The following is a 25,275-nucleotide window of genomic DNA, read 5'->3' as shown; positions in this document are numbered from 1 at the left end:
ATTTTATTTAAATGTGGCCTCCGATAAGCAGGTAGGTGGTCTCACACTGGACAATGAAATCCATCTCCCACCTAAAGACAATCACAAACATCCAAGCTCACAGTGGGATTTTAACCTGCATCCTGTTGGTTGGAGAGCAGATACCTTAACCACTTGGTCAACCAGGCTAACCCTTTTTAAGCTCATGTGTGAATGAAAGATGAGATAAGAGTTTTGCTAGAAAACAATTCACTCACCACAATTTAAAAACAAAACCAAATTTATTTGCAATAAATAAATATAATATAAAGAAATACACAAATTAGCATACAAGAGAATTATGCATTATTCCTATTTTGGAATTTCTATCTTGCTAGGCTTTCTCAAATGGTGATAATTAGGTAAAATTTTAGTCAAGAAATCCAGCTGAAGTGTCTGTGGCTAAAAAACAAAAAATGATTTATATAAAAAACACATCTAAAAATTATGATTGTTGAAATAGATTAATACCAAATAAAATATGAAAAATTAAATATGATAATATGTTACATGGAAAATCATTTGTATAAAAATAATTTTGAATTTTCTAATAATGAAAATGTGTATTTTTTTTTTTATATAGCAGTCTGTTGTCATAAGGAAACTTTCATTTTCTTTGAATGCATCTTCCATCTATCTCCTCTTCCCACTCTTCTTCCTAAAGATGTCTCCATCATCTTACTAATATTTTTGTCTTTATCCTGTCTAGTTTGACAACCGTTTTTCATAAGGAATTTTTTATGACATTTGCAGTATCTAGTTTTAACTGAGTACAGCTGACTCTCTCACTAGTATAGTGAGAAAGTACATTACATGTCAGAGAAAAAGTTTTGTTATTTTATAATGAATTTTCTTTAGAGCACATTATGTCTATGGTGCTATGATTTTCAGATGGGACGTCTTAGTAGTTGATTATTGTCAGCCTGCTATATTGAGAAGAAACTACATATCATAATTAGTCTAATAACTGATTTATATATTTTAACATTAGATCCAGTAATTTTTTTTCTATATAAGATCATATCAATAGTGTGTTATTCTTTATTGATTGAAATACATTACTATTTCTCAAGCATCTTCATTGAGTCAAATACTCATCAGGGGAGACCCACTGTAACTGCTGTCCACATAATACCTATCATGACTCTCCTTGAGCTCTTTCATTATTGAAGCACTCACAACCACTTCTGGATTTCATCCATTCACAACTCTACAAGCAAAAAACCTAGTCCCAACAATTTCCAAGGATGACTCCTTGTTCTCTCCCTTCCTGCTATGTAGCGAAGAAAAGACTTTGGTGTCAATCCTATAATATCTCTTTAATAACTAACATGCTATATCATGTCTCCTATTTATTTGCCTAACAGGGCAAATAAATAAATAGTTCTTTTAAAATCCGAAAACTTTCAATATATTTTCATAGGGAGCATTCCATAGCCTTGCCACAATACTAGTCACTCACCTCTGGATTCTCTTCATCACTTCTTAATCCCCAAGCAATCCAAGTGACCAGACCTGCACACAGTAGGTCCAGATGAGGTCTTATTAAAGCTACGTAAAGGAAAATAATAACTTCCTTATCCATTCCTGTCGGTGTGTTCTTCAACAGACACGTGATCTAATGGGATATTTTGGTCACTTTTGCAATATTTAATAAACATCAACTCCCTGTCTACAATCACCACCAAATCCTTAGCCTCATCACTTTCCTGCAGTTAATTTTCTTTAATATAGTATACAGTTTGTGATCTCTTCAGCCCAAAGTGCAAGACCTCACACCTGCCACATGAAATGGACAGCTATTTACTTTTGCACAATACTGTCAATCTATTTAAGTCATCCTGCACAATCTCTACATCACCTTCATTTACTACTGCTCTTCCCAACTTTCTGTCATTAGCAAACAACTGAATATTTCCCCTTACAGCATTTCTTATATCACTGATATACATATTAAACAACAGAGGACCAAGCACTGAGCCCTGTGCCATTCTGATATCTGTCCATCAGCTACCCTCTTATCCAAATCACTAGCTTCATATCCATCCCCCGTTTGCTCCAATTTATGCAACAACAGTTCCATGTGGAATCTTATCAAATGCCTTTGAAAAGTCCAATAGTATCACTGAATAGCCATGTCTTTATCCAACTTGATTTCTCACTTTATAAAAAGCAAGCAAATAACTAAAGCAAGACCTGCCCCCCCCCCCTCACAAAACCATGTTGACCCTCATAAAGCATCATATGAGGATAGTGGCAATATTGGCAGGAAATGTAGTTGGTAACTCAAACTCTTGATAGTACATACAGATAGCAGTGCTATTTGTATGTACTATACATGTGCAAAGCGACACAACTTCAACTTGTTCCCCAAAATGAAAGAATTCCTCAAAGGTCTGTGATTTTGTGATGTGCAGGAGGTTGTTTCAGCAGTGGGTGGCACTATTACTGATCAACAGCAACACTCTGATGATGATATCCAGCAGCTCCCACAAATTTGGAAAGTCTATACAATTACATCCCAAATTTGGAAAAATTTGGGATGTAATTGTATAGACTTGATAAATAAGCTATTTTACATTTTGTGCACATGTTGTCACAAATTTTTTACAACACTTGTATTTTGCATGTGGCTATGCTTTTAGGAAGTTTCTGTAAAATTGGTTGTTTTAAAAATGGTGTCAGAAACTTGTAAGAAGAAAGAACAAAGCACGAGTCAACGAAGCTGCCAGAGATGGAAATGTTGTACAGCTGGCAGCACTGTTGTGGAAGATATAAGTGAGAATAACTTAATGCTTGAAATATCTTGATTAAAACAAATTATTAGTAATGAATAATTATACTAACAATAAGGCATATGGGAATTCAAACATGAAATATGTGCTTGCCAAAGGAGTTACTACTTCAAGTTACCCAGCAACCAAAATTAATGATATGGCAAATGTAACAGAGAAAAAGAAAAGTAAAGTATATGATAGTGCTTGTTGAATGCAACAATTTAAGTAGAGATAAATATAATATGATATTTATCCCTACTGATATTTCCATTCCTGTGGATCTTTCCTGAGCTGAGACTCAAGTTATACAAACATGCCAAGGGCCAGCCAATTCAGAACATTCCCTAAACTTGAGGTTTGTTGGAAGAAGCAAGAAAGAAAAGTGAAAATAAAAACTTTGTTAAGAAAGAGGGTAATGATAGCAAATGATTCAATGCACAGGCTAAGAAGAAGAAATGTATGCATGCATGGAGTGATGGTAGAAAAGATTTGTATAAGAGGGTCAGCCTGCATTTGAATGGATTTATTATCAAGTGCCTAGAGAAATGATTAAATCAAGGAAACTAGATTATCATGGAGGATGGTGAGAATGTGAAGTTGCAAATGGTATGCAAATATGACAATGATATGTCACTGAAAATGGTTATGAATCTGGTGAAGGGGTGGAAACATGCACTATGGATTCAGACTCTCTGAGTATGTTCATGGACAAAAAAAAAGAAAAGAAAGTTGCCCAATTGGCCCAAGCAGACTACAGATTGTAAGTATAGAAAAATGTCAGAAGGTAACTTCTTATGTCTACACAAATGCAAGAAGCATTAAAAACACACAGTAAAACCCCTTTTTTACTTTCCAGGGGACTGATGGAAAAAAGTGTAAATAGCAGGAAATGTTAAAAAATATTTAAAAAAAAGCTGAAAGATGACTTACTGCTAGTATGTGAGTCTACATACTAGATTACAAAATTTAATAACTGAAAATAAATGAATTTACAATTACTTACATTTATCTATTTAAAAAAATCTTTAATTGTTGATTGTTTTTGCTTTTTCTGCACTCTTATGAGTTCCACCTGCCTCTCCACAGTGTATAAGGCATTAAATGCCCCATTGTCTCCTGATGCACTTGCAATATACCACCTCAAAACAGAGATAGCTTCCATTGCTTCTTTACTAGTAGGGACAGTAGGTTCTTGATCAATCTTCTTCAACCACTTCTTCCTCTTCTTCACCAAGGTGGTTGGAAAAGATGTCTACTACACTTGGTACTGTTGATGTGATCATACCATCATCATCAACATAGTCTTGAAATGAGGAAGACTCATCCATCACATACCAGTTGTTGGGCTCTGACATATTTTATTCTTCCTCCTCTTCCACAAACGTAACTCTTGCCTTCTAGAAACAGTTCGATATGGTTTCAGGAATAACATGCAACCATGCTTTGGCCACATAATGCATGGCATTAAGGATTGATACGGTCATTTGTTTTGCATACCATTATCATGCATGAACATGAATTAGCAAGCATTTTTCTATATTTCCATTTAAATGCATGGATCCAATACATTTAAATGGAATCATTTAAATCTAATGACTCAGATCTAATGGCTGAAGCTCACTTGTACAATTAGGGGGAAAGAACGTTAATGTTTCTGAGCTGAAAATCTTCAAGGTGTGCAGGATATTTGTCTAGCAGTAGTAGTATTTTGTGGTGATTTTCCCCCATTTTAGCATCCAGAGCATGCATGGTAAATGTGAAGTTGCTGCTGGTCATCCATGGTGTGCTGTTGGCATCATACTTAGGCAGATTTTTCACGTTCTTAAAACACCTTGGCTTTTTTTAAGACCATGAGCAAAACAGTTACCTTCTGCTTGCTGCGTTTTCCACCGTGACACTTCTCTCCTTTAAAACACAATGTTTTACTTGGAGAATGTTATAAAAGAGCCCAGTTTCATCAACATTTAAAATATTTTTCGGTTCATAGTCTTGAATAATAGTCTATAGTTCATGCTTCCACTGGTTTACAGTTTCGCCTGCAACACTATTACTTTCTCCGCACACTTGATTAAACACAATATTGTGATGAGGCTTGAAACGATCAATCCATCCATTTGATGCAGTAAAACCATTAATCCCCAACCTCGCAACAAATTCAAGGGCTTTCGCTCATAATATAGTACCATCGACTGGAATACCCGACGCTCTTGTAGAAACAAACCACTCTGGCACAAGTTTATCCAGTCCGGATATATTTTCGTTTTTTGACACAGCGCCAGATTGCTTTGCATTGAGTTCAATGCTTGCCTGTTTTTTACTATCGTGTTCAAAGTGGACATGGAGAGTCCAAGATCTTTTGCTAAATGCACACGTGGTCCAGCATGCCAATCTACACGTCACAGAATTGCCATCTTTTCTTCTAACAAAATACATTTTCTGTCTTTTTTTTCCTCCATGTTTCTAACATGGATCATCAACCACCGCAACTTGGAAGCAACTATCACACAGTAATTACATAGCAGAAATTCTGTAATATCAATTCATACTGTGATTGAAAAATCAAGGTATCGCTCATCACTACATCATTGCTGCAAGTGTACAAGTCACCGCAATGGCAGAAACGAAACTACAGTCAAAAGCAATGCCATCTTGAAACAGAAATGCGCAGATTTCCGCAGAAATCGATTTGAATGAGAGGAAATTGATTCGAAAATCAGTGTTGCCACAAGATGAAAAACGCAAATCACGGGAAATAACGTCCACATCGAGTTGTTAATGGCGGGAAAATAACATATCGTAAGAATAGGCCTTAAGACGGGACCAACGGAAAATGATGCAAATGGCAGGAAAATGTAAATTGCGGGAACGTAAAAACAGAGTTTTACTGTGTTTTGGTCTCCTGTGGCTCTCACCTCATATTTAAATTTAAATCAGGGGTCTTCAACCTTTCACACAGTGTGGGCTGCAATAAAAATTTCAATGAAGCCCACGGGCTCCATTGAAAAAGCTATATTGTGGTATTTAGAATCGTAAGATGCTTTCCAGATTCACAAAGAATGCTGTGCATTTGATACTTTACATAAAATCCTATAAAAATAAACAAACTCAGCTTTAAGAGCATAGGTAGGAATCAGGTTCATGATAAGTAAATACAATCAATACTTGAAAAAAGATAATTTAATGAAGAAAACATTCATTTTTTACGATGTCAATGGGCAACTTGGCAATGTTGGAAGTCGCTATGCGCAGAGTATTCTCGAGATGTTGGTCCATAATCTGAGTTCTTGTCTTGGACTTCACATGCTTCATTCTGGAGAATGAACTGCTCGCATAAGTATGTGCTTCCTAACAAAGCACAAATCTTCAAAGCATGCCAGTGAAGATTAGGGAATACATTCTCAGAAATGTAGTCTTTGTAAAATGTAAGCAAAGGGCACATTGAATAATTTTTCTCTCAAAGAAGAGTTATTTTGGATTTCAAACAGCTCCATTTGTACTGAGTCTGGCATTTCGGCAGCACTGACACTGAATGGCATTGAAAATAAATCTAAAGAAGACTGTTGGTTATGAAAATCACTAAATCTTTCTTCAAACTCATTTTGCAACACAGCTAATTTTGTAGCCTATTCATCAAGAGACGAACAGTTAGACTCTGAAAATGAGTTAAGTCTTTTTTTGCAGAGTTGTGCCTCCCAAAGTTTGAGCTTGGCCACAAAAGCTTTGATGTGATCAAACAGAGTGTGCAACAGTTGATCTTTGGATTGTGGCCATGTATTTAATCATTCATATGCAACGAGATGTTGGTCACAAAGGCAAAGTCTGTCATCCACTTCGGATCATTAAATTCCGCAATTGGATTCCCCTTGGTTAGCATTAACGGCTGTATTTCACTCCTTAAGTCCAAGACTCTTTTAAGAAGCTTTCCTCTGCTCAACTAACGCACATCACTATAATAAACCACATCGGCATGATCCGCTTCACCCTCATGAGTCAAAAATTCTTGGAATTGACAATGATTCAATCCTCTTGGCATAATAATGTTGACAAGTTACAATAACTTTCATGACATTCTCAAATCCAATAGGTTTTGCCCACAAATTCTCCTGGTGGATTAAACAGTGGTAATGGACGAAATCTTTTCCCTTCTAGTTCCAGTTCTTTCCATAGCAGCGCAACAAACCCTTCGTTCTTTCCCACCATAGCAGGGGCACCATCAGTTACCAGACCCTCGAGGTTGGTTAAGCTAAGGTCGAAACACTGGAGCGTTTTCTTGGCAGCTTTCAAGAATATCAGTGCCTTTTGTCATTCCCTTCATAGGTACCAGCAGTTCTTCTGTCACATTGAATTGTTCATCAATGCCATGGACAAAGATAGCCAGTTGTATTTTATCCTTCAGTGAATCTGTGTTTTCATCTAAAGCAAGTGAATATGACATAAATTCGGACAACCGTTTTTTTAAAGTTCCTTCAATGTCATTGGCAAGTTCTTCGACACATCATGCTACAGTTATCCCAGACAAACTCGATTTTTTAAACACTTCCTTATTATTTGGGCACAGAATATCCCCAGCAGTGATGAGACACTCTTTCACAAACTCGCCATTCAAGAAGACTTTTGATTTTTTAGCAATTTTTCCAGCTATTACATAACTTACTTTGATGCATGCTTCGCTCTCTTCCCTCTGACTTTTAAACTTACCCTGCTGGCATTTTAAATCAATTTGGAGATGGTTCACTTTGTCAGCATGAAGCCACCCTTGAAGATGATCAAATTTGGATGCATGCTTTGTTTCATAGTGTTGTTTTATATTGTATTCTTTTGATACTGACACTGACTCACGACAAATTAAACACACTGGCTTATCGATAGGCACAAAAAAGTACAAATTGGTCCACTTTTCATTAAAAATCTGACAAGAATCACTTGATTTATGCTTTTCACTTGTAGATGCCATAATGATGGAAGGTGAACCCAAAAAATGATCCAAAATGGCAGTGTAACAGTTATTATCCACTGAATATGTCTCACACTAATGAAAAAACTCTGGCAATATAAAACCACAATGACACGATGAACCTGCGTGCTTATACAGAAATATCACACTGTTCATGACTGACTGTGGATGAGATTCTCTTGTATTTATGTGAAAATAATGAAGTATCGAGAACCTTTGAGATGTATTTGGAAGGCACTAGACAGCGCACTCGAATGACCTACTGCTTCAGCTATCTACCTGCGATGTTAGTACTAGTACTTAAGTACTGCTTGGAGCTGGTAGATGGCTGAAGAAGCATGTCTATTTAATATTTATTTTTATAGGATTTTATGTAAAGTACCAAATGAACAGCATTCCTTGTGAATCTGGAAAGCATCTTACAATTCTAAATACCGCAGTATAGCTTAGTGGCCTGCGGGCTTTATTGAAATTATTTTTTATTTTATCGCATTTTAATGTTAAGTAGTTATTTTTTCAAAATGGCCGGCAGGCCACAGCAAAGAGCTCCGTGGGCCAAGCGTTGAAGACCTCTGAACTAAATCATTTCAGAATTGAGCTACAACCTTTAGTGTGCATATGGTGGGTGTGCTGTCAGTTGACAAGCTGTATAAACACATCAGACTAGATTAGCCACTAGCATCAATGGAGAACAGTTATTATTTTTTTTAACACCTCCAGGGAGTCCAAAGACTCATTGAGGGAGGGCACCTGCTCTACAACTCTGTCTCCACCACTCAATCCACCAACTGACCGCAACTACACCAACACCATCTACTGCCACCAACATTTTCCACAGACAATCACAAACATCCATGCCCATGGGGGGATTCGAGCCCGCAGCCTTTTGGTTGGAGAGAGGATAGCCAAGCTAACCACTTGGCCAGTCAGGCTGGCATTAATTATTATTATTGATGCAACTGCCAAACTTTCATCCCTAGTTAAAAAATCATGAATGGAGATGAAAGTTGGATCTGCCATTATGACCAATAAGTGAAATTCATCAACATCTTCATCACATTCCTAACATGTATTAAATTCACTGTTTCACCTTTCTCACATTCTTCAGATAAGGTTGTGAATTTATTGTAACTGTTGCAACACATAGTTCTTGTGAATCACATTTGCTGCTGCAAAAGACAACATACCCTTTTACAATTGAGGTAGGGTATATTCCATAGACTGAATTTCACTTAGGAGGAAAATTGTAGATAGAAAGTTAGTAATGGTGTAAATTTTTTGTGCTACTATCATATCCTGTACAGTAATACATGAAAAATTTACATCATTACTAACTTCCTGTCTACAATTTTCCTCCTAAGTGAAATTCAGTCTAAACATACCCTACCTCAACTGTAAAAGGGTATGCTGTCTTTTGTGGCAGCAAATGTCATTCACAAGAACTATGTGTTGCAACAGATTACAATAAATTCACAACCCTATCAGAAGAATGTGGGAAAGGTGAAACAGTGAATTTAATTGTGTTTGTGCCAAACTATAGCCAGTACTTTTGTAACATGACAATGCAAGACATAATATGAGTGTATTTACTTCATCAGCTGTCAAAAAAAAAGTTTGGATTTGAAGATGTGGAACATCTTCTCCAAACTTGGCTCCATCAGAAATTTGATTACTGCATGCAATTTTACACACTTATTTGTAAAGAATCATCTGTTGTGCACATGATAACACAAGAAAGGTGACTTTGTACAGTTCTTTATTAATGGATGAAGGAACACAAGATCTGACACATTTCAAGACCATCACTCTCTCTCTCTTAAGTGCACCTCTCATATATCTTACAGTAATACTGCTCGTTTGTGTAGACATAAATGAGAAATATGCCCACTTCTTTACTTGAAAAAACATCCAGAGAAATTATACATTATATTACTGCCTGTAATGTATAATTTCTCAAGTGCCGTTAATCAATACGCAGCTTTTTTTCCATAGATGTTGAGAAAACAGTTCTGAAAACAACCTGAGGATTTTCACTATAACAGTTCTGGATACCTTGTTTAGCAGTGGAGAAAACATACTGTATTGAAACAGAGGGAGACTATATTGAGTAAAACAAAGTGCAAATTATCTTTTGTTCTTTGTTACACTAAGATATCTCTTTTGTGTGGAGTAAGAGCAAAATGGAGGAATTACTTTCGGAATTCTCCTCCATCCCTAGATGTAATAGAATAGTGAAACAACAATTATCCTTTCAGTTTCCTGTTGTTATGTAGCAATCTTTCAGGACTATCCATTTCAGGACTAATAATATTATGTAGTCAGCATGCAAGAATAGATTTCTATATCTAGAAACAAATAAACAAATATATAATTATTAAGTCAGATTTCATTATATGTGAAAAGTTCATCTGTGATGAGTGAAAGCCTATAAATAATATTTACTCTAATAAAATAAAAATAAATATCACATTTTGCCAATATACTAGAAATTTATGGCCAAAATAATACTTAATGATACTTACTGCAGGTTTCTCTGCTTGGAATCTACGTTTACACTCCTGTCCAAATATCACATTATTTTCTGGAATAACTTCATTGCTAACTACTTCACACATAGCTCCAATCACACAACCTGAAGTTAACTGAACATTTCTACCTAGCTTACCTAAAAAAAAAATTAATAAATAAAAAATGAAACAATATATAAACATGCACGCATGTGCATGCACACCCACATACATAGAGTTAAAATAAGTACAACAACAGAATATATTTCATGGAAACCTAAATTGCGCAGAGCTCAATAACACGTGATCCCTCCTTTAGCTGTGATCACACTTTCTATGCTTCCAGACCAGTGGTTCCCAACTCATGGGTTGCGATCCCAAATGGGGTCGCGAAGGGGTTTTCTGTGGTGTCGCCGGGCAGTGGTGAGCTATGAAAATTTTAAAAAGGGAAAACAAAAAAACACATCATCGCATCCTGCACAGAGATTTGTTTGTGTAAACGTGTAATGATCTTTCGTTCGTCGGATTAGCTTGTTGTGAGGTCCAGGTTCATGCGCAGTTCGGTGATTGGCTCTATAGAATGCAGTTGTGATCCTTGTTTCTTGCGGGCGGCAACGGTTTTTCTTCGATACCAGTGAATTCTGTGAAATATAATAAATCATATGTCGACACAAATCGAATGATCCCACTTCCAGGAATCTGACGCCCAGCACATCGCATTATTTCCCTTCTTTGGCCAGCCGAGCAGCCAGCCAAGAGCAAACAACCACGAATCTGAAGGTGAAATAAATGGCAATTTGAAAGAAGAGATTACTGGGCATCTCGATTCTCTTGAAAACGAACTCCAGCATTATTTCCCTGAGCTGACAGAAGAAGCTGCTGCACTGGTAAGAAATCCGTTCTCTGCTTCCCTTGATGCCGCCAGCATCCCCGATGAAGCACAAGATGATTCTTGGATCTGCAGAACAATTCCTCGGCACGCAACTTATTTGATGAAAAACTGCTGACTCAATTCTGGTGTGTTATGTATCGGTCATATCCAAATGTCACTATGCTTGCGTTTCGAGTTTTACTCCCCTTTGTTTCTACATATCTCTGTGAGAGTGGATTTTCAATGCTTCTTCAATTGAAAACCAAAACAAGAAACAGAATAAATGTTGAGAATGACATGAAGGTGGCATTAACGAAAACTCAACTGCGAATTTTTAAGCTTGTTAATGAGTTACAATTTCAATCATCGCATTAAATATGTCGTAAGTTAACATTATTTTGAATTATATTATACTATTATACTGAAAAATCTATTTTCGATATGTTTTGATTTACCCTATTAAAAAGCTTATTTTTAATGTATCAGGGTCGTGGGTCACTTTGCATCTATAAAATGGGGTCACAACTCGAAAAACGTTGAGAACCGCTGTTCTAGACAATTCTTCACCAGTCTGTAATAAGAGTTAAGTATTTTGGCTCCTTCTTCCTTCAACTTATTATTATGCATGCACACACACACACACACACACACACACACACACACACACACACACACATACAGGATTTCCCACATTTGATGTTTTGGTTGTTTCGTTGGACTGAAAGGATTCTGTGTGCAGGCCATTCAAGTTTTTCAACATTGTTTTTTTTTTTTTTTTTTTTTTTAAGAATTGCATTTAGTAGTTATTTTAATAATAATAATTTATTAAAATAATTTATTAAAACTTACCAATATTTCATTGGTTTTCTACCCAGCATCTTCAGAGCACAAATTATAACTCTTAACTAAAAAATTGGAAACAATTCAAATTATAACTGAAACAAACTGATATCCCACCATAGTGCTCTCTATAGGCTGCATAAGTATAAAATTAACTTCTTGAAGAAGTCAGCCTACCTTGTTTTAAAACGATGGTCTCCCAGATATCTTTGGCAAATGAATGCAACCATACTTGTTGAAGTTGGGGGAGTGCGTCATGGCCAATGCTGATTCTAAAAATAGATGTTGCGATAGGTCGGAGAGACTATGCAATATAGGTCTGAGGGATGTAAGATAGTGTTTTTTTTATGTATTCATTTTTAAAATGATTATTATTATTGTCAGCACTGTACATGCAGTTTATTTATAAATCCTGTAGTACATCTGTCATGGGTGGAAACAGAAAGAAATATATTGATTTGTGTGGGGGGGGAGACACTGACAATTATATTAAAAATAAAAACACCTGCAAACACGAACAGAATTATTTGAATGCAGTAGCAGGAAATAAAAAAAAAATTAATTGAATATGGACATATTTAGGGACACTAAACAGTTTTCAAAACTTGAGAGAAAAAAAAAGTAGCAGAAATATACAGAAAATGAATATATAAGAATATAAACATAACAAATGCACTATATGAACAAAAAATTACACACAACATTCATTATTTTCATTTCTATATACGAAAATAAATCAGGGCTGAAATCAGAATTTCATGTAAACTCACTAAAAAATCTGCTAATGCCATTTATTCCTGAAAGAGAGTAGACGAGGTTATTTATCCCTATCTAACTTTTGGAAAACGAGGGGTAGGCAATCTCTAACCATAGCCAATCAGAGATAGATGGCCCAAACTATCAGCATTCAGTGAAGAGAGAGTACAGCAAACTTCCACTATTCCATGGTCTCCCCCCCCCCTCCAATGTAATATATTTTTGTGTGAAATAGTGTGGGTTTTACAGATTAACTAATTCAGGAACCAGTTGAAAAAAGAAAACAAAGTTCCTCTAATCAGTGACTAGAATCAAACTTAGAACATTTTTTCTTCAGGCCACCTGGCGCTATCGATGCAAATGCTATTTCCACAGAGCTATATAGGTCTTCTTCAGGGAAACCCATACATAAGAATTCACGTATGGTTTTAGTATGCCATATTACCTTGATATTCTGGCCTGCCTGGTTGGTCAAGTGATTAGTATACTAGCTCTCCAACAACAAGCTACGGGCTCGTATCCTGCTGTATGCATGGATGTTCGTGATTGTCTTTAGGTGGGAGATGAATTGCATTGCCTTGGTGTGAGACCAATTTCCCCCACTTATTGGAGGCCTGAAGCAGCTTGAAAAAGTTTGTTTGGTCTCTGTAGAGCAGGCTTTCTGGACTATGTAAAAAAAAAAGAAAAAAAAAGTTAATTTAAAAATACAAAATATATATATATATATAATTGATAAAAATAACCTTTCATGGGTGGGAGCAACATAAAAAAAAATCTCTGATACCATGGCCATGTTAGAGAATATTCCTGTAGTTAAGAAATGATAAACTTCGCACCTGACCACATGTTTTGAAACACCTAAGCCTTAAAAAACAAAATAATGCAACGGCTCAGCAGTTTCAATCACCCAACATTCCTACCATCATGAGAAGCAAAGAAAAATAAGAAGTCTATAGAAAGAATGAAAGTTTTTTTACCAAGGTAAAAAACTTCCTACATCTTTTTCTTATTCAGAGATTTTTTTTTATTAATAAAGTCAAGCACATTTTGTCTACTTGTATATGAGGTATGACTTCTGCATTACTTCAATCTTGGTATCTCTCCCGGGTCTGGCTCCCACTGATGAGACCTCAATAAAGGTCGAAACCAGTCTGGATAGTGACCCTTCCCATTATGCATTGCATATACATGCCCGAAAGCAGAGAGGGAGTGTGCTTTGCATTATGGGATACATAATGACAAGTGATATGAAGTCATTAGCCTCTATATACAAGTAGTTCAGACGTGAATATATTTAACATGAAAGACTTTGTTTTGCTTACTTGGGAAAAGGATTAAAACCAAGTATAAAATTTCTTGGTATCTTTAACTCTTTGCTGTCATACAGATATTATTTCAGTGGCATAGCTAGGAGGAAGAAAAAGGGTGCGGTCCACTCTGGAAGGCACTTTGCGTTTAAGAAGTCATGCCATACGTCTATATAACAGCAACTGAGTGATGAATTAGACTTCGATAATGTCATCGATGATTTTGCTAACAGAAAAGCAAGGAAAATAATATTTTAGAATTTTGGAATAAAAGTTTTACTTCAAAAATAAACAGTGTTTATTTATTTCCCTATATGTTGTTTTGACTTTTTGTAGTATTTATTTCTGATGTGTATTGAGAGGGGTAGCAAACTCAGGGACTGCCCTGGGCAGCAAAAGCTCTAGCTAAGCCACTGTATTATTTTAATCTGTAGTCTAGTTGACTCTCTCTCTAAACCAATTTAGTATTAATTACTATTATTATTACTAATACTATTCTAGGGTGTCCAAAGACTCAAGGGAGGATCCATTTAGATACTGAAATACCTATCATCTCTAAGTCTCTCTCTCTCCTTGAACACAATTACCAAAGATGCTCTCATAACATCTTACAGTAATTCATTCAATACACTCACCACATGCCATAAGAAGAAGAAGCTGCATCTTATATGTTTCCTAGCCAGCTTCTAGAGAAGATCCAAGTTCTGCCTCCACTATAAGCTACAACATCATGATTCACAAAATCTCACTTGTGATGTGTTTTGTAAGATAATATCCCCTTACTAACTTGTATGCTTCTATCATATCTTTCTTCATCTAATTTCAAGCTTGAAGAAGACCAAATTATCTTAATCTGTCCTCATATACATAACTTCATAGGCCAGTTATCATCTTGTTACTTATCACTGTATACTCCTATTGTCTCAGAACCCGGATGACCATATCTGTAACTTTAAATTTTTCAGGAAATGACAACGTATACTAAAATATTAATCAAAACACTTTAAGCAATATCTTCCAATATTTCGGCAATGTTAAACATAAAACTATGATATGTGCACACAGGAACATAAAACTGTGATATGTGCATGCAGACACTAACAACGAGCAAATGAGGCTGAAGAAGGTCTGAAGAAATAACGATACAAGTACCAATCTATCTAAAGAACTAAAAGCTCTACAAGAAATGAAGAACAACAGCAAAATAGTAATCACCAAAGCATATAAAGGAAATGGCACTGTGGTTCTCAACCAAACAGGCTACACAGGTAACCTTTCAACTTTACTGTTAGATCGTTCTACCTACCTCACCATTGAATATGACCCCACCAGCTACCAAATCAGAACACTCTAAAGGCTACTTAAGAAGGTTACTTCTTGGTCTGAGGAAGTGACTAGCCGACTAAAACCTTTCAACTCTAGACCCCCTCCCACCCCGAAAATCCATAAGCAGAATGTGTCATTACGTCCCAACCTTTGATCTCATTCAAGCCAAATTTCTTCCCGATATCTCAGCCCTATTTCAGGCTATTTCATTTGGCAGGGGAAAATTCTACAAATAGATAGAGGATACAGTCAAGGGTTCTTCACCTCCCCCCCAGCAAATTTCTTTATGGAGACTTTTGAAGAAAAAGCCTTAAACTCAGCCCTCACAAAAACGTACTGTATGTTACGTGGATGATGTGTTCTCTATTTGGCCACATGGCTTAGACACACTCCACAACTTCCTAACATACTTAAACAATCAACACCCCAGAATCCAGTTCACCTTGGAAAAAGAAAAAAACAATAGTCTCCCTTTTCTAGGCACTGATTACATGCCAGCCCTGATGGATCCTTGGCTTTCTCTGTTTAAAGAAAACCGAACCATACAGGTAGATACATTCACCAACAATCACACACACACACCCCACTCACAACAATATGGGATTATAAAAACCCTATAAAACAGGGCTAAATTAATCTGTTCAGACAACAATGCCCTAACTACCGAACTTAACGATATCCTTAACGCCCTCTTAGCCAATGGCTACAACCCCCCCAAAAAATATTAAAACCATTTACTACAACCACCCCCCCTTCTTAACAGAGATTACACAAAATCTATCACCATGCCGTATATCCGGGCACATCTGAAAAGCTCACAAAAATCCTAAAAAAAATATGACCTGACTATCTGTTACACACTACATAAGAAATTGGCATCCCTTATACGCTCCACCAAAGACCAGCCACTTCCCCTAGACCTACCTGGAGTTTACCAGGTCTCTCTTGCAGCTGTAAACTGTTCTACCACGGCCAAACAGGCAGGACAGCTAATATCAGAATATCCGAACACAAACTCTACGTCTGGTTTCAGCCAATACAGCCACTAGGGACTTGCAGACCATACACTAGATACCCACCACAGAATACGCTGGAAGAAAGCCACTTTACTACACTGTAGCAAATATAAATATGAAAGATTGTTCTTGGAATCAGCCTTAGCTATAAAACACTTCCCAAATCTAAACAAATTTGGATGAATGAGGCTGCCCCAAATTTGGGAAGCTTGCATCCTTAGAACATCAGCCAAGACAACCCAATTTAGCCTGCTAAGGGACACCTTTAGGACCAACGTAAGTTGCCTTCTTCAGCTTCATTTGCTCGTTACTAGTGCTTGCGTGCATATATAAGTTTTATGTTCCCAGAAGATGGCAATGTAACATTGCCAAAATATAGGAAGGTATTGATTAAAGTTTTTTAATTAATATTTTAGTATACATTGTGATTTCCTGAAAAATTTAAAGTCATGTATAACCAATGTATAAGTTTATCTACAAGAATTACGACCATATTTGTACACAAATTTAAAAAGTGGAAACTCTCTCTACACATGTAAATATTTGCATTTTAAGGAAGCACTGCTTAAATGGTTATGTAATTTCCTTCCTTCTCTTCTGGCAAAATTCCCAGTCAGTATTGTAAGTTCTGTTGTCAATACTAACAACGTAAGCATAACCCCAAGAATGTTCCCCAATGCAAGAATGCATTGGGGAACATTCCTCAATGCAGCCCAAAAGAATTAAAAGGTTAACTGAAACTGTCCCTGTGTTTATATATTAATATAAATACATAAAACAGAAAGTATGTTTTTACTTACATTTTGACTCCAAAACATTATTATCTCCAATTTTTAAAGCTTCACTATCTGTCATGGTAGTTAAGTGTTCATTTGCAAGAGATGTAAACAGAGAAATATATATTTAACATATATGTGAATTCAAAGCATAAAGTGTCACATTTCTCTAACATAATTACATTGTATAACAGATGTAAAAAATTAACATGAAACAAAAGCTTTAGATATAGTAAGAACCACCTCCTTTTCCTCACACACCTACTGTTATTGCATTAAATGTTAGCAAACACTATGTGTCTAAACCTCTGGGACATGTCAGCCAAATTCTTGCAATGCAGTTCCTATGGTAATCTTGTCATGAAGCATCAAATCTCTAAAAACCTCTCAAACCTGACACATATGATATAATTTGCAATGCAAAGACACATATTCTTTTGGGTCTGTGTAATGCTATGCATTATGGGAAGGGCCGCTACTACCCAGATCAGTTTCAACCTTTGAGTTCTCATCACTAGCAGCCAGACCCAGACCCAGAAGAGATACCAAGGTTGAAGTAATGCAGAAGTCATATTTCCCATATACAAGTATACACCCAAAAGAATGTGCTTTGCATTATGAGATACTACGGCAAATAATTTGAAGTCATTAGCCTCTACATAAAAGAAGCCTAGTCATGAAGCTACTTTATGCACAAACTTTGTTTGTTTATTCTTGGAAAAGATTAAACAAGAATATAATTTCTTGGCATCTTTAATTTCATTTATAACCAAGTGAAAAAACTTCCAACTACTAGTTCTAATCCAAATATTTTAATAATAAGGTGTTACACCTTTTCACTACTTATATATATAGGAAATATATGATTTCTGCAATACTTCAACTTTGGTAGCGGGATTGAAGCAACTCAAACCAAATACCCTTGGAGAGTAATGCTGTAGCCAATGAAGTTCTAACTGAGGCTTGGCTATTGCTGTTACCCTCCTGCCATGATCAGAGCTTTAATAGCTCAATAACAACTTATCCATACACTGTCCTCTACAGATAACGGGGAAGATGAAAAGCATTCTTGCTTCACCCCTTTAAGCCAGTACTTATAAGGACAACTTTGGTAGCTCTTCTTGGTCTGGCTTCCACTGATGATATTTATTAATGCTCATTATTGGGATTGTCTACCTCCTGGGGAGCAAGAGGTTCTACTCAGTGGTAGGTTTTTGCTTGTCACTGAGTGGAACCACTACTGGGTTTCCTGTCCTGAACTGATTCAAGTCAGGAGTAATGAGTTTAGTTGTGATCCTTTAGGGTCACTCAGTGAGAGATTCACAGTGATCTTGTAGATTACTCAGAGTTTTTGGAGAGGTATCCCTGCACTTAAACTTACCTCAATAAAGATTGAAACCAGTCTAGGCAGTGGCCCTTTTCCATTATGTGCAAAGTTTGTTTGCTTACACTTGGATGAAGGACTAAACAAAAATATAATTTCTTGTTATCTTTAATTTAATCAAATTTATAACTGAAATTTGCATTGCTTTCAAGGTAGGGGGAAAAAAAAAATTGCTCTCTTAAGAATCAAGTGAAAAAAAATTAAGTTTTAAATTTGGTCATAAATTAAATTAAAGATGCCAAGAAATTATATTCTTGTTTAATCCTTTTCCAAGAGTAAGCAAAGATAGTGCATGAAGTAGCTTCGTGACTAGGCTTCTTTTATGTAGAGGCTAATGACCACATGAATTACTTTAGTATCCCACATAATGCAAAACACACATTCTTGTGGGTGTGGGCAGTGTATATGAAAAATATGACTTCTGCATTACTTCAGATCTACTTAAGAGAAAATTAATTTTGTCTTAAGTGGATTTCTCTTAGGAGGAAATTATTTTCTCTTAAGCAGATTCTATTCACTCTCCAAGAACTGTTTTGGAGTATAACATCAAATCAGAGAAAACAAAGTAGAGTTAAATTTTTCAAGTAAAGCAAGAAACAGCCATGTTGAACAGTTTACATATCACAATATTTCATATGATGTGAGCTGTTCACCAGGTATGGATGGTTGCTTGATCATATTTCATACAACGTGTGAGGTGTACTAATCACAGAGAATTATTTGTGTAAAAATGCATGCAACCATTCTCAATAGTAAAATTAGTTAAATGTATTAACTGTTAGATGAAACTACTGTAATATCAAATCAAGAAGCGTTCATTCAGTTTTATGACAAAATTTATGTGAAAATAAAAAGATACAGCATCCAACTTCAAATACATTATTAGCTCCAATAACCACTGGAATTCCAGACTCTGGATGATTTATATCACCTGTCCTAAAATGATAAAATGAGTAATTTAAGAATTAAGCATCACTTTTGAAGAAATAAAAATAAATTGATATACAATGATCATTTAAAAGCAATAGCATTTCTTTGATCCTGACATGCAAATTAAGTTTCCAAATAATAATAGTGTTCTGACAGGAGCCATTACAAATAAAAGCTATACACTATGTTCAAATAACCTTTGTCTACTGCTGTAACCTTTGCTGTAATTTTATTTATATGAAGATACTGCATTGCTTAACTTAATTTTTGTACATACATACTATTTACTAATTTATCTTTGACTGTTTATGTATTGCTGTAACCTCTGATGTTGTGTACTGCTGTAGCCTTTGCAGTACAACCTTTGCTGTTCTTGCACCAATAAACCATAAACCAACCAGCCATGTTCAAATAAGTATTGGGTCACCTCCTTTTAGAATGAAACATCCTGATATGCATATGCTTGTTGTCGCATATGGCTTAGACTGGAATATAAGGAAGAGACGTACTCCTTGAGTCCACTATATGCACGAATACCATCAATAAAATGTGGTAAACTTATAGATTTCAACAGAGGCGCCATCACACAATGCCATATCAATAGCCTATCTGTTCATAATACTAGTAAAAGACTGCTATATTAACCAAAATCAACTCTAGATATCATATTCAAATGATAAAAATGTGATGGTACCACCACGTCATCAAAGAAATGCACCTAGGAAGTTAATATCAAGGACCAAAAAGGTGCGTGGAAAGATTATAGGATGATGTAGAAATCCTGACAGTATGATGGAAATGATCAACCAGGAGTTCCAAGAATCTACATAGAGTCAAGTTAGCAAGTAGGATAATACATAAAATGCTGCACATAAGCTAAAAGGCTGCAGTGTGATTTATTGCTCTGTATAGATGAGTGTGGCTAATAGTCAGGGAATGCTTTATGCCTGAGAGTACCATTTCAAGTGTGTGCGAAGTCTAATGGTGCAATGGTCTGGAATGCTTTCTCTTCTTGTACAGACTTAGACTTTTGGTTGCATTGCTTGGGATTGGCATTTGCAGTCAATGACAAAATTACTCAGCATATGGTTTGCAGTTCACTTTTTTGTTCATGGCCAATTAATAATAATATATTGAAAAGTAGGCAATTGGCCCATCTTTGGGTTCTATATAGATGCAGACATTCCACTAAATACTACTAAATATTTATTGGTATCCCTAAATATATGATGTGGCCAATCCCTGCTGAAGAAGGATGTTTCATCTCACTCTCAACAGCCATTCTAACTCTTTTTAAATCTGAATCCATAAGCTTCAGATCAGAACTGTGTACTGACCAGTTTAACCTTCACATATCCCTTTCTTTATTTTTATTTTTGATATTTTTCTATCTGACCTACACAGAAAAGTTTACAAAATTTATAGCACATCAGTGCCATGTAATGGCAAGAGGGTAAGAAGAAAGGAGGAATCTGTTGATATGCTTTTTTGAATAGCTGAATGTGAAGAAGGATGTTTCATCTCACTCTCAACAGCCATTCTAACTCTTTTTAAATCTGAATCCATAAGCTTCAGATCAGAACTGTGTACTGACCAGTTTAACCTTCACATATCCCTTTCTTTATTTTTATTTTTGATATTTTTCTATCTGACCTACACAGAAAAGTTTCTTGTAGTCTTTGTAGAAGACAGCGAGAGAAACTGTTCTAAAGAACAACTTCTGGATAGCATCAAGCAATTTTAGAGAGGATTTGGGTGCACCATCCAAAGCGTATGAGCAGTATTCCATAGCTTTGTGGATTTCAAATTCAATCCACGTTAGCAGCTGTGAGGAGTAGTGTCATGAGCAGAAAGTACACCAAGTTCTTTGTCAACCGCAAAAGCTATGGCCGAGATATGACTGTGCCATGAGAAAGGTTAGAGGTGTCATTCATCCCATGAAGGGAGACCTAATTGTGATTGGATATCTAGGTATTATCAAAAGTTAGGAGAATGGACATGAGATCGTTCTCATGAGGGATTAGAATGAAAAGGAGAAATGGAGTGCATCATCATCAGTAAAGCTATAGATAGGATTTGAAATAAGTGAGAGCAAATCATTTGAAAAGAAGAGGCAAATACTGGGCAAAAGTGCAGAGTCCTGGAGTATCTCTACATTGGTAGGGTAATCTGAGAAAATCATGAGCTTGCTGATCACCTTTCTCTTTATATACTCTTTATAGTCAATAAATCAATACTCTCTACAACATTTTTTTTTTTTCATAGTTCCTGTTTAACAATGCTACTCATCAATCGAATGTCTATCTGATTTATTCTCCTGACTCTGTGTATGTAGTCTGATACTGCTTCTTGACCTCCTATGTATTGCTAACATCTTTGCCTTCAAGATTCTTATGACATAGCACTTTTTCTAACCACCTCTTCAACATGTGATAATCACCTGCTCTGCATTTACACATATACCTATCTTTTGGTCTTCATTGAAAAGTCCAATTAGGTCACAACCTTCCAAGCCAAGGCTACATGATCACTCATCCCAATCAGAAGGCAATGTGGCTACCTTGGTTACTGACAAATCTTCTGATGTTATCACCAAATCCAGCACTCTTGAACTCCAAGTCCCTGCTATTACATGCTGTCTTAGATAATTATTTCTTAGTAGGTGTAAAAATTCCATTTCCTTTCTTCCTTCCATGTGACCATTCCTCCTTCCAATCTATGGTCTCAAAGATAAAGTCCCTATGGTGATTACAGGCTTTAGACTCAATGTGTAAATTTGCAAATGCATGACAGTTGCATTCTCTCTTGTACCTTACCTATAACAAAAGCTAACTATATATTTTGTTCTTTTGGCCTTTAACATCAAAGAGCCTCAAATGTACTGCCTTCCACATCCGTAAATTGCAGTTCCCAATCACCCATGCACCTTGTATTGACTATATCACATTCAATTTTGGAACCTAAGGAAGTACATTCAACATTTTCTTTCATTCTGCCCACTCACCTACATTCTTGCTAAAAGCACTAGTTTCCATGACTCCACCTCCAATCTCTCAATGAACAACACCTTCTCCAAACACCAATTCAAAATCCAGTATGCGCTTCCATCCATCAAAGTCATCCAACATATCCACAAACTTCCTGCCATTCCTCTTGTACATTGATTCATTGACATATTTGTATCATGGCTCTTCTTCACTCAGTTCTATCATACCATGGTACAAGACACAGTCTTTATCACTCTTTTTTTTTTTTGCTTATTCTAGCAACTTTTATTTATTTTTTGCAGCATGTGCCAAATTTGTCATTTGCCAGATCATTTGTATCTGTCAAAGCAATCATCTCTTTCACTCCCCTCCCCACCTCTCTGTATTCTAACAGTCTCACTGAAATCCTTTATCCTCACATTTGGGAAATAAGATTTCATAATGCCCTTGCCAAGCACTCCCCTTATCACAGAATCAACATACAAAACTGTCTCCTTTCCCTCTCCCTTTTCACTCTTTCATGCACATTTCTCCAATTGTTCAAGTACTTGTTTTGTAATATGAACGACACCACATAAGAGTACTTATTCTCTCTCTCTCTCTCATAACCACATCATCATTCTCCTCATTTCTTCGTTTCTTTCATGCTATCACTCATATGTCATTCATCATTGCTCACTTCCATCACTGTACTTTCAGTCTCACAATCACACGTTTCCTATCATCTGTCATGCTTCTTACTCTCTCCACACTTTACTTACTTTCAAAACAATTCCCACACAAGATTCTTGACATAATGGTGGGAAACAAGCTTGCTTGCCAGCTTGTTTCCCACCACCAATCTTTCAAGTTTTTTAAAACAAATATGAGATGAAAGTCAAGGAATGTAAATATTTATAAAAAAGAATGCATTTGTGATAGAAATATAGCAACAAGTACTGTAATTTATATGACAGGCATTTTATTATAGAAAGTATATATTTATACTGAGAAATTATACAAAACATACATTGCTTTTATTGAATATAATATGCAGTACAGTACATATAATGCATTAAAAAAAACCTTTCACAGTATAACCTCTCACCCTCTTGCAACTGTTCACAAAAATGCTTAAAAAGCAATTGCTTCTAGATATAAAATTTGATTTAATAAAGCAGATAAGATTGAGCTAATTAAATAAAACTTACCTATTTACAATGTGTACTTGTTCTTCAATCAAATTATTTTCACCTATAATTATAGGTCCTGATTCAGCAATAATACGAGCTTTAGGATGAATGACAGTACGAACACCTGTAATGACGTTTCTTTATCACACAATATTCTGAGTTTTTTTTCAAAACCAATCCTATTTTATTCTTCATAGTTTAAAATGCATTTAGAGAATTTAAAATTTAAATATTTCTTCTCATACATAAGTCAACATACACATTCTTTGGTGGTGACTTTAATGCCAAAATAGGATGTGGAAAAGAAAACGAAAAGTTTATAGGACCACATGGCCTGGGAGAAAGAAATAGAAGGGGAGAGAGAGAGAGATTAGCTGAATTTGCTGCAGCTGAACAACTCTTTATCATGAAAACTTTTTTCGACAAATGCCCAGGAAGATGGACTTGGCAATCACCGAAAAGAGACACAAAAAATGAAATTGACTACATTTTAACAGACTAAAAGACTGGTACAAAATGTTGGTACAACAGGCGAAACATACTTCAACATAGATTCTGACCACAGACTCCTCAGAGCCATTATAAGAATAGACCACAAAAAAGAACAACATATCAGGGCAACATCAAACCACAAAAGACAACCCAAACAAATAGACTACCACAAGTTCAGGAAGTACATAGAAGAGACTGAATGGACTATTAAGAACTGTTACATAAATGATGACTATATTGACTTTATTAATAAAGTCAATATAGTCAAAAATGAACTACAGAAAAAGAGAAAAGGACTGAAGAAATCTGAAGAAAATTTTCTAGAATACAAAATTATTTGTAAGCTACTAAGGAAAAGAATTCCAGAAGACTACAAAGCTTTCAGGATACAAAAACTAAGAGAAGCAGTGCAGGCAAAAACCAGCCTGAAAAAAATAGAGAGAGACTTAAATTTTAAACAGTCAATTTCATCTGCATTACAGGATCGAAATGGAGAAAAACATACTAACAGAAAAAGGATAGAAGAAATTGTGCAGAATTTTTATAATGATCTCTATGCAACTAAGTGCCAAGTTTCAGATGTACTTCCAGAAGAAATAGAACATGCACTTAAGAAAATGAGTAAAGGTAAAGCCTCAGGACTTGATCATGTTAAGGCTGAAGAAATCCAACAAGGTGGACCAATTATTTTCAAAGCATTGGGTGCAGATTCACGTGGTACTTCAAAGAAAAGAAAGATTCCAGAGGAATGGAAGACCTCAAAAACCATACTTCTATTCAAAAAAGGGAAGGAAGACATAAAAAAAACTATCGTCCAATCTGTCTACTCTTTCACATATATAAAATCATGAACAGAGTAATACTGAACAGAATCCAAAACACTATCGAAGACAACTCCAGTAGAGAGCAGGCAGGATTCAGAAGAGGCTTCTCCACAATAGATCATATCCAGCTCATTTCACAACTAACAGAAAAATGCATAGAATTTTGAATCCCTCTATGCAGTAATCAGGGCCTTACTGGAAATAAATGTGGATCCTACTTACATCCACATGATAAAAGAAATTAACAAAAATCAGACCACACAAATAACCCTATTCAATCAACCTATAAATACAGATATAAAGAGAGGGGTCCGTCAAGGCGATGTAATCTCCTCAAA

General features: G+C 35.8%; 1 protein-coding gene across 1 annotated transcript in view; it reads right to left on the bottom strand.

Annotated features, from left to right (window-relative positions):
* Nucleotides 1-132: 132 nt before the first annotated feature.
* The window catches only part of DCTN6-p27 (dynactin subunit 6), a 51,785-nt gene continuing 26,642 nt past the window's right edge, over nt 133-25,275 (bottom strand). Inside the window, exons 3-7 of the mRNA XM_090402205.1 lie at nt 23,640-23,745; nt 19,392-19,468; nt 17,173-17,220; nt 10,272-10,414; nt 133-420 (exon numbers count right to left, since the gene is read on the bottom strand). Of these exons, the coding sequence (XP_090258331.1) occupies nt 331-420; nt 10,272-10,414; nt 17,173-17,220; nt 19,392-19,468; nt 23,640-23,745 (464 nt within the window). The 3' untranslated portion in view covers nt 133-330. The remainder of the gene's footprint in view (nt 421-10,271; nt 10,415-17,172; nt 17,221-19,391; nt 19,469-23,639; nt 23,746-25,275) is intronic.

The sequence above is a fragment of the Typopeltis vanoorti genome, chromosome 2 (assembly GCF_054136105.1).
Source record: "Typopeltis vanoorti isolate ZY-2024b chromosome 2, IOZ_Tvanoo_1.0, whole genome shotgun sequence".
Lineage (NCBI taxonomy): Eukaryota > Metazoa > Arthropoda > Arachnida > Uropygi > Thelyphonidae > Typopeltis > Typopeltis vanoorti.
The sequence above is the reverse complement of the archived record's forward strand: the minus strand, read 5'-3'. Positions and strand labels throughout refer to the sequence as shown.